The sequence below is a fragment of the Mus caroli genome, unplaced genomic scaffold (genome assembly GCF_978045245.1).
Source record: "Mus caroli unplaced genomic scaffold, Mus_caroli_1 scaffold_10, whole genome shotgun sequence".
NCBI classification, from domain to species: Eukaryota; Metazoa; Chordata; class Mammalia; order Rodentia; family Muridae; genus Mus; species Mus caroli.
This window is the reverse complement of record NW_028227265.1, coordinates 10,003,271-10,013,725: the sequence shown is the minus strand read 5'-3', so window position 1 is coordinate 10,013,725 and position 10,455 is coordinate 10,003,271. Positions and strand designations below refer to the sequence as shown.

The following is a 10,455-nucleotide window of genomic DNA, read 5'->3' as shown; positions in this document are numbered from 1 at the left end:
ATCATTCTTTTAATCCAAGAAAAACAAAATATTTTTTAAATCAAAATGTTGTGCTAGCAGCCAAGACTCTTGCTGCCGAAGGATGTTCCACGAGGTGGGCCCAAGGTCTTTCTTTAACTCTGAAGTTTCCTTTTTCTGGAATTTGTATTCTTTACTTAATTTTTTTTCTTTAGAAAATTGTACCAAAGTGTCACTTTGTTTAATGAGTTCCTTTTTTTTTTTTTAAAGAATTGTTTATATAAATATATGAGTGTTCTGTCTTCAGACACACCAGAAGAGGGCATCAAATCCCATTACAGATGGTTGTGAGCCACCATGTGGTTGCTGAGAATTGAACTCAGAGTCTCTGGAAGAGCAGCCAGTGCTCTTAACCGCTGAGTAGTCTCTTGGGTACTTAGAGTGAGAGCCTGACACTCCCCCCAACCCCCAGGGCCCCAGTTCTAGTCCTGGTAGTAGAGTGACAGCTGATCAGGACAGGAACAATGGCCACCAAGATGAGTGCACCAACCTAAACCACTGCCCAACTTCCTTCTCTTGAGCCAAGGCTCCATATGGAAAAGCGCTATTCCAGACCCAGTGTGCAGCAAGGGATGTCTCCCTAGGACCCAGCTTCCGTTCACGGACTACAAGAACCAGCCAGCAGACTGGCATGACCCCCTACAGGAAGAGAAGTCTATAAGAACCAGGGAGGACGGACACACACGCACATGCGCATGCACGCACACACGAGGGAGTCCAACTCAACCCCACTTTTCAGATGGGGAAACTGAGGTTTGTTCAGAGTCTCCAACCAGGAAGTCGCTGAGTGGGAGTTGTCAGGATTGACCAGTGACTGAGGGTTTTTTCTGCACACACCAGTGTCCCCTCTCCCCACACGCTGGGGTGGGAAGTGAGTGGAAGAGCAGAGCTTTCTGGAGTTCAGAGGCCAGCTGGCCAGCTATTTCTCAGAAGCGGTAGAGTCTCACTGGTAAGGAAGAGACCTAGTGGTCTCTCTTAAGAGTCCCTAGTTCCTCCTTCAGACTGAACCCGGGAAGGAAGGAACTGGCCAGCAGGGGCCCTTTAAGACTGGCCAGGGCCAAGTTCATTCACCCAGGGGCCCCTGCTGACTCACGCTTATGAAAGTGATTTTCCTGGTCCCGCCCCTGCCTCCGCCTCCTCCCTGCCCGGCTGTGAAATACCCCTGCTAGCCTTGGGCCTCGCACAGCCTCTGGGATCCCCAGGGCTAATGGGCATCCTGTTCTTGCAGCAGGGCACCGTGACAAAGTCTCTCACCGTGTGACCAAGTTCCTCTGAGTGTCTTGACAACCCAGGCTCACCAGCTCCCTCCAGCTACCTACCATCCATCAGGTGAGCGGTCCGGGCAAGGCTGTGGGTGGGAAACAATAGCTACGGGGGCAAGGGTGGGCAGACGGGGGTCGGGAGAGCCGGGCTGTACTCTATCTGGTCCTGAGGAGGACTCCGGGAGTCCTCCCTGTGCCTCCAGCGATGGCCACGGTCAGGTGTCTGGGACGCTCTCCCCCAGCGGCCCCTGGCTCAGCAGCCTAATCCTAACTCTGAAATAGCTGTTCCGGCAGGAAGGAGCGTGGGTAGCCTTGCTCCTTCGAGGCACCAATGGCCACTGTGTCTCCAGCCTGGCGAGGTGCTCCCGTGGGTCCTAGGCTCAGACAAGCACAGCAGAGGGTTCCTGGGTACTCGGTTTACGGATGGTGCCGTGGAGAAAGTGGTGGACCGCGGAGGTTGGGCCATCAGGCACCCTTGGGCCCAGGTGGAGCAGGCGCTTGGAACGAGGGTTCACTGTGACTAAGGCCAGGTAACACTTGGCTGACTGCACACTTCCTCCTGCCCCAGGGTTTTGTGTCACTAGCAGCTTTCACTGCTATCTGTTGCTTTATTTGGGAGTGGAGGGGAAAGGGTCCCAAACTAGGCTGTTTAGGACTTAGACGAGATGTCCCCTCCCCTTCCATTTTCCCCAACCTCAGTTTCATTCATGCAGTGGGGATAAGAAACCCCCAGCTCTTGGGGGGGGTGGCATTCTTAGAGGCAAATGGTATATGGTTCCCAGCCCTCCCCAGCGTGACGATTTCATAACCTTAGAAATGTCTGCAGTGTTACACCAGAGCAACTGTCGCCACTTCTGAGAAACTCATTTTTTATGTGCTCATACCTGTGGGGTCAGAGGTCGATGTCTAGCGTCTTCCTCAGTCACTGTCCACACCTTCTTTTTCATTCTATTATCACTATTATTATTATTATCATTGCTAGAGAGAGCACAAGAACACGTGTAGAAATCAGACAGCCACCCCCACCCCCCGTCAGGAGTCAGCTTTCTCCATCTTTATGTGGGTGCTGCCCACAAGTCACTGCCCTTGTACAAGTTACCTGACGGGCCACTTCCCTGCAGGCTTCCCTCTCCTGGACTGAACCTGGAGCCTGTCATTCAGCTCTGGCGGGTGATCTCCAGGGGCCCCCCTGTGTCTGTCTCTCCAGACCTAGGATTACAGACATCTGCTTTTGACAGGAGTGTGGAGAATCTGAACTCAGTTCCTCACGGTTAGGCAAGCATGTTACCCACGGAGTCATCTCCCTGGCCCCTTAAATCAAAACTTAAGAACGTTAATTTTTTTTTCTGTCAGCATTGCCCAACCAGAGAGACTCCGAAATATGCCAGTACTTTAAAAACTGGTTATTCTAGCCTGGAGGTGGTGGCTTTCTCTTGTAATCTGAGCGATTGGGAGGTGCAGGCAGGAGGGTCAGGAGTTCAAGGCCTGCCAAGGCTTATTCTAGTTTCAAGCCAGCCTGGACTACATGAGACCCTGTCTCAAACAGAACAAGCAGCTTACCCCAACTCTACAAACTGAGGCCCGTGGGTGGAACTGCAGGTTGGAAGAAGCCGTTTTGCCTTATAAACTGGTAGCAGGTACTTGTGGGTGGTTGTGAGGGTGAACAGCTTAGGGGCGTGTGACTTCTGGGGGGTCAGGCTTGGCGGTGACCTCATGTGTATGGTACCCAGCAAGCAGCTCTAGGTGACACTTGTGCCAGCTGCGAGAGGGACCTGGACTTAGAGTGCAAAGTCCTCTCAGTGTGTTAGCCCATCCCACTTCCTGGGAAGCAACATGGGTGTCCCCTTGGGCCTGGCCTGCGTGGACAGGGCCTGCTGCTGCCACCAGTGAGGAGCTGTATGCTGGGGTGCTCAGGTCTCTGGGAATGGCCGGCATGCTGTTTTCAGGGGTGCTGGAATGTCTAGTAGGGTTATACCTGCAGGGATCAAATTTCTGTTCTGTTCTGGGCCCACTCTGAAACTTAGCTGGCATGACTTTATCCGCCCTCCCTCCACCCCCGCCTCAGTCTCTTCATCTGAGACATGGATTGTCGTGAGAATTAAGAGAGAGAAGGCACGGGAAAGCACCTTGCCAGGATGCTACCCTCACCTGTGTTGCTGCTGTTGCTGGGTAATGAATATGGTGGGAGTGGGGAGACACCCCAGGCCTTTGCTGTGCCCTGCGCACACCAGGTGAGGGGACACCACCCTCCAGGAACCGCAGCTGAATTTCCAAGGCTCTGAGCACAGCTACACCCTCTAGTTAGTGAGCAACTGACCCTCCTCCAGGACACTGGAGCCAGAATCTGCTGCAGGACAGAAAGGGACAGCGGCACACAGCAGAGGCTTCTCATCCTCTACACCTGCAGAGGCTCAGAGAAGCCCCTGGGGCAGGGTGACCCAGTTCAAGTCCAATGCAGCTGTCTGGAGGTGGGACAGGCTTCATGGCAAACTATAAAAGTCTGTGCAAAGCTCTCCAGCCTCTGTTTCTCTATCTGTAACACAGAAGTGATCAAAAGAGTTCTTTCAACCACCCAGATTAAAAATTATAAGCATAAACCTCTGGGGGAGGGGGGCTGTTGGAACTTACAGGACACCAGCTTGACAGACGCCTGGGAAAGCCTGGCGCCGGCTCTATAATTACTGCCATAGGTGTGTTACCCCAGGGTCCTCTTAGGCCTTGTAAGGGAGTCCACATGGTCTCCAATAACAGCAAGGAGCCACCTGCACTTTCCCAGGGAGGAGGAGGAGGACCCAGAGGGTGCTAGGGATATGGGAGCCATCTTGACAAGTCTGCGAAGCTGTCCTAATGGCTGAGCACAGCTGAGGCTGAGGCTAGACAGATGGTTCTTGGCCAGCCCAGCTGTGAGCCCATAATGACGTGCAGGGACATATCCTACTGGCAGACTGTTCCTCCCCTTGTAAGGCTCGCCCCTCACAGAGGAGCACTGAATACCAGCACCAGGTGCTAGGTCAGTTGTCCGGTCTGACTGGTTGGACTTGCCTGGTGGGAGATGCCGGATTTTGTGCCCCAGCTGTGTTTTGTTGGCCCCGTGAAGCATTTACATAAAGGTGCGTCACTGGCTGCCCACTTTTCCAAACTAAAGAGTTCACATACAACCCCCCAGAATTCTGCCGCCTCTGTAAGAGGAGATGTGTGTGGCCTCTTAGAGCAGTGTGCTGCCACTAGGTAGCCTGAGGTTCTCAGGGACTCGCATGATAGCCCAAAGTCTTAGACACCAGTTAGCCTTGGGTTAAAGTCCTGCCAGCAGCTTCCTCCGAGGGTCAGAGTGGGAGGAACATGCTGGATGGAGGAGCTCGTTGTCCTTGTTCTTCCGAGGGCCAACATTTTTTTGTGTCCCTACCACCACCACCCAAGGAGGAGTCTGACACCAGCCCTCGTTCCTCAGTCACAGTCCAGAGTTGCTTGTGTTCCCTGGCGGGAGGCTGCCCTAGTCTGCCCTGCTGCTGGCCTGGGAATGCAGCGCCAGCGCTTTGAGCAATTAGGCATTGTGTCCACCAGGGGGCGCATGAACTCCAAAACCCAGGTTTGCTGGCATTTTCCCCAAATCCAGCTGTCAAGAGTCTCCCCAAGTCCAAGGTCCAACCCCGCCCTGAGCAGGAGGTCAGGCAGGGCCTTCCTGACAGTAAATTCACCCCAGCAGGTATTCTAGAACATTCTCCTACTTGCACAGCTTACTGAGGCTCAGGTCTGGGAACCAGCCCCATGTCACCAGCGAGGAAGTGGGTGGTGGCCCTGCAGTCACCAAAGAAGTCTTGTTTTGCCCCTACGTCCTGTACTAGGCAGGGAGTCCTCTCCTTAAGGTGAAGTGGTGGTGGTGGTGGGGGGGAGATGGATGGCATGAGGCTCCGAAGAGTTGGTGGCTCCTGGCTCTCAGGTGCCCCATGTGATAAGGATAGGAGTGCTGGATGCAGAGAGTGTGGGTGGATAGTAGGAGATAGGAGGCTCCTTGTGGCTGCCCGCAGGGGGTCCTGCACTCAGCCCTGACTCCACCATGTAGCTGAGATGAGAAGGTGTGACTGACATCCCCCAACCTGACTACAGGGGCATTCTCTTTGTTCTGCTCTCCAGGTCAGCTGCCAGCCCCAGGCTGAACACCCACCCCAGCTATGACCTCCTGGAGGCACGACTCCCTCGGGGCCAGCAGCTCAGAGCCCCTCCCAGTAGTCATCATCGGTAAGTGTCACCCCACCCCAGCAAGGGCGGGGGGGGATACACGAATGCTCTGCGGACCTCTAGGTCTGAGGCTAGCAAGGCCAAGGCTGGCCTCTAGACGGTTGCCTTTAAATGAATGAAGCTCGTTTGCTTACCGTGGGGCCGGCTCTATGCGTAAGAGCACCTGCACCATCACCCGGTGTCCACAACTGTGCCAGACGCCCACGTGGGGAACACAAAGATAGGGCCATGGTTCCTGTCCTCAGCTCTGCAAAGTCGAGAAAGGGGGCACAAGCATCAGGTCGACCCACACGGGCGAACATTTTAAAAAAAAAAAGCAGCAGGACAGCGATAAGCCGGGAAGGTCAGGTGGATGATGCTCTGGTCCCAGCTAGGGGGAGCTTCGGTCCATTCAAACACCTCAGGGCTTACCGGTTGCTGACGGGTTGCTTACCGGTCCTGATGATGGACTGCCACCTCCAAGACTTTGTCACAGCCCTCCTGGCTTAGGCAAGCACTCTGCCCCTGAGCTACACTCCCACCTACCTTTTGCTTATCCTTTGGGGCTCACTGTGTTGCACAGGCTGGCCTTGAACTTGAGATCCTCCTGCTTCATTACCCCCCCACACACACACACACACACTCACGAGTGTCAGGCTTGCATGGCTATAGACTCTGTCTCCCTGGGCCTGACTCCCTGCTTAGCCTTTTGCCAGCTGTGTGGATGGGAGGTGCTTACTTAACCTCTCTGTGCCCATTTCCCCAAGCACAAAGAGAAAATACCAGTACCCGTTCCTTGGCTGACATCACACAAGAAGCCCTTTGGCCACTGTTCATTTGCCTGCTTCTTGGTCATTACTACACATGGCATCTGTCACAGAGGTGACAGAGTAAGGGCTTAGTGAACGATTCATGGAATAAAGGGGTAGCCAGCCAGGCTGAGTGGCCCTGACCTCCCTGTCTCTGCAGGCAATGGCCCCTCCGGTATCTGCCTGTCCTACCTGCTCTCTGGACACATCCCCTACGTGAAACCAGGAGCCGTCCACCCGCACCCCCTGCTGCAGAGAAAGCTGGCCGAGGCTCCGGGGGTCTCCATCCTGGACCAGGTGGGTCTGACACTTGAGCCTGGGAGGGGCATTCTCCTAGCGGAAGGCCAAGGGTCCCTGGAAGCCCAAGCTCAGAGCAGAGGAGTCCATAAAACCAACCACAGAATAGGAAAAGAGCATCTGGGACCGTCTACCCAGACCCACTGATGCCAATCAGCTGTCTGACCTCACATTAGACCCGTGCTTCTCAGTGACCAACTCCCACCAATAACATTCATGGGGCCCTCGGGCTCCCAGAGGGACCACAGTGATAGTCCTCAAAAATACTCAGCATAGAGACCAGTTTCCCTCAGACTCAAGGTGGGACTCTGCTATCCCCTGGGGATCCCACTGACCTGTGCCCCGTCTTCAGGACCTAGAGTACCTTTCCGAAGGCCTCGAAGGCCGAAGCCAGAGTCCTGTGGCCCTGCTCTTTGATGCCCTCCTGCGTCCTGACACAGACTTTGGAGGCAGCATAGACTCTGTGCTCTCCTGGAAGCGGCAGAAGGACCGCGCTGTTCCCCACCTTGTCCTGGGACGGAACCTCCCCGGGGGCGCCTGGCATGTGAGTGTCATCTTGGAGCACCCCCTGTTCTCCCCCACACCCTGGGAAGGGGGGCAGGGTGCTGCTGTCCTGGCAGGGCCTGACAACCCCTTTCTCTGCAGTCCATTGAAGGCTCCATGGTGACCTTGAGCCAAGGCCAGTGGATGAGTCTCCCAGACTTGCAGGTCAAAGACTGGCTGCGGAAGAAATGCAGGTAAGGGGGCCCTGAGAGGCTGGGCGGGCAGGCAGAGGAGTTTATACTCCCCTATAAACAGATAAAACTGGCCTCTCTAGGTTCTGGCTCTGTCCCTGCAGATGAGGAGGGGGAGTCAGGATTGTGTAGTGACAGGAACATGCACAGCACTTGACCTTTTTGCATAATACCTATAAGAAGTATCTTACAATGAAACCACAGTAGGCAGCCCTTTACAGGGCTGTGTAGTATTCCTAAAGGGGCCATGCCTCTAGCTCAGCAAGTACCCCACCCCAGTGATCCTCTGCCAGCCACTTGCCCCTCTCAGTGTGCCATTATATTAAACAACCCTGCAGGTAGCCTCTGAGGATAGCTCTCTCTGTTACAGTTAGCACAAAAGGTAAAGAAAAAAAAAAGCGTGAAATGACAGACAGAAACAAAGTCTATAGCTCCTGGTGGCCTCCGTGCATCCTGGCCTTTGAGTGCCCCTTAGCCATGTGTGCCTGCACAGGGTAACTCATACAGTAAGGTACAGGAAGTCTTATGAGATGCCAGCTCCCCCACAAGCGTCACGGGCCCTACAGCCAGTGTCCCTGTAGAGGGAGGAGACACAATAGAACTGGCAGTGAAAACGGCAAGCCCCCCAAGGCCCCCCTGTGCCTTTCCTGTGTGGTCCAGGACCTGCTAAGGGCTTCAATGGGGGTAATTTTTTTTTTTAAGATTTATTTATTTATTTATTTTATGTATGTGAGTACACTGTCGCGCTCTTCAGACATACCAGAAGAGGGCATCCAATCCCATCATAGATGGCCACCACGTGGTTGCTGGGATTTGAACTCAGGACCTCTGGAAGAGCAGTCAGTGCTCTTCTCTCCGGCCCTGGGGGAGGGGGTATTTTTAAGTCCACACTTCAATCAGAACGTGGCTCGCAGGGTTTGGGATTTAGCTTAGTGGCAGAGCACTTGCCAAGCAAGAGCAAGGCCCTGGGTTCAGTTCTCACCTGGCGGGAAGGGAAGGGTGGGGGCGGGGTGAGGGTGTGACCCATGCAGGAAAGGGTAGGGGAGCCCTGAGTGCCTCTGAGGAGTACCTACAGGTCACTTGGGGGCAGGTTCTGAGGCCGCTATCCAGTGCCCACTCCCTCCATTCCTCCCTCCCTCTCCTCCAAGACAGCCCTGTGCTTAGCTCTGGCTGTAGAGACTCTCAACCTCATTGTCAGCTTCATAGATGTGAGCTATTACAACATTTACTTAGATCTGTTGAGTTTTTGTTGTTGTTGTTTTGTTTATTTTTAGTTTTTGACGCAGGGTCTTAGCATTCGAGGCTGGCCTTAAACTGGTGATCCTCCTGCCTCAGTCTCCCGAGTGCAGGTAGTCACCAGCTTTCAGACTGCTATTGGCCCATTGGGGGTAATGATGTGGCCAGCCCAGACATGTCACCCCATGGTCAAGTTCCAGTCTAGGTGCTTGGCTTGTACCCAACACTGTATGATCTCCCAAGACCCTCATGGGATGTTGCCAATACACTCACTACCCTGTCTCACACGTAGGGAAACTGAGGCACAGGGAGTTTCAGGCTTTGGATGGTACCCTTGTTAGTTCTGCTTTACACGGGAGACACCCAAGCCTCCCCTCAGCAGGGCATGCCGTCACCACTGGCCAGTGCCTACTTCCATGCCTGTCTCTGACACCCAGCCCCTCCACGTCTGCTTCTCTTTAGAGGTCTCCGCAACAGCAGAGCCACAGCCGGTGACATCGCCCACTACTACCGGGACTACGTGATCAAAAAAGGCCTAAGTCACAACTTTGTGTCTGGTGCCGTGGTCACTGCCGTGGAGTGGGCTAAGTCCGAGCATGGCAGTCCCGAGGTCCAGGCATCCAGCCCCCTCTTCAAAGTGAATGGCTACTTGACTACCAAGGACCACGGCCACCAGCCCTTCTCACTGCGGGCCCATAATGTGGTCCTGGCCACAGGCACCTTTGACAGCCCAGCCACGCTAGGCATCCCAGGAGAGACCCTGCCCTTTGTCCACCATGACCTGTCAGCCCTGGAGGCAGCCCTTCGGGCAGGCACTGTGAACCCAGCCTCAGACCCGGTGCTGATTGTGGGAGCGGGGCTATCTGCAGCCGATGCTGTCCTCTTTGCCCGCCACTACAACATCCAGGTGATCCATGCTTTTCGCCGGTCCGTGCATGACCCCGGCCTGGTGTTCAACCAGCTGCCCAAGATGTTATACCCCGAGTACCACAAAGTGCAGCAGATGATGCGCGATCAGTCCATCTTGTCTCCCAGCCCCTATGAGGGCTACCGCAGCCTCCCTGAGCACCAGCCGCTGCTCTTCAAGGAGGACCACCAAGCAGTGTTCCAGGACCCACAGGGGGGCCAGCAGCTCTTTGGGGTCTCCATGGTGCTGGTCCTCATTGGCTCCCACCCCGACCTCTCCTACCTCCCCAGGGCAGGTGCTGACTTGGTCATAGACCCAGATCAGCCACTGAGCCCCAAGAGGAACCCCATTGATGTGGACCCCTTCACCCATGAGAGCACTCACCAGGAGGGCCTGTATGCCCTGGGGCCGTTGGCTGGGGACAACTTTGTGAGATTCGTCCAGGGCGGGGCCCTGGCTGCTGCCAGCTCCCTGCTGAAGAAGGAGACCAGGAAGCCACCTTAACATTAGCCTGTCACCCTGACACCCAGGCCCTGAAGAGGAAGAGGGCTTACCACAGCCCAGCGGGACATGAGTCCATCTAAAGATTTCCCATTCGGGAACCAGTCTCCCCAGCAGAAGGGGAAGACTTGAGCCATGTGGATGGACTATCTGCCCCAGAGGCATGGGGAACACAGGCTGCCCTACCCTCAGGCGAGATGAGGCCCCAAGTGGGAGCAGTAGCCATAGACCAGGGGGCCCCCTTGTCAGTGTGTGTTGGAGTCACAGGGCCAGCTGAGTGTCCAACTTGGAGGACCCCAGGCCCAACCTTTCACCATCAGATCTGTAATAAAACCAGCTGTGCCTCCACTGTGCCTGAGGAGTCTGTGCTTGGGGAGTGGCTAGGCAAATAGACCGTGCACTGGGCCCCTGGGTAAGGCCCGCAGCTCCAGGAGAACAAGCCATAGGGCCCCAGAGTGGAGCATCCATAGGCACAG

The 10,455-nt window shown here is 55.0% G+C and overlaps 1 protein-coding gene across 2 annotated transcripts; it reads left to right on the top strand.

Moving 5' to 3' along the window:
* Positions 1-1,177: 1,177 nt before the first annotated feature.
* Positions 1,178-10,327, top strand: Osgin1 (oxidative stress induced growth inhibitor 1). 2 transcript variants are annotated; one of them, XM_021169944.3, is made up of 6 exons: positions 1,178-1,347; positions 5,412-5,516; positions 6,465-6,601; positions 6,954-7,145; positions 7,247-7,338; positions 9,034-10,327. In XM_021169944.3, exons 2-6 carry the CDS (start codon positions 5,450-5,452, stop codon positions 9,980-9,982), a joined length of 1,437 nt encoding a protein of 478 aa, XP_021025603.1. In that variant the 5' UTR covers positions 1,178-1,347; positions 5,412-5,449; the 3' UTR covers positions 9,983-10,327. The 2 variants fall into 2 exon arrangements, with proteins under 2 accessions (XP_021025603.1, XP_021025604.1); XM_021169945.3 differs by lacking the exon at positions 1,178-1,347 and adding an exon at positions 1,409-1,810.
* Positions 10,328-10,455: the final 128 nt, after the last annotated feature.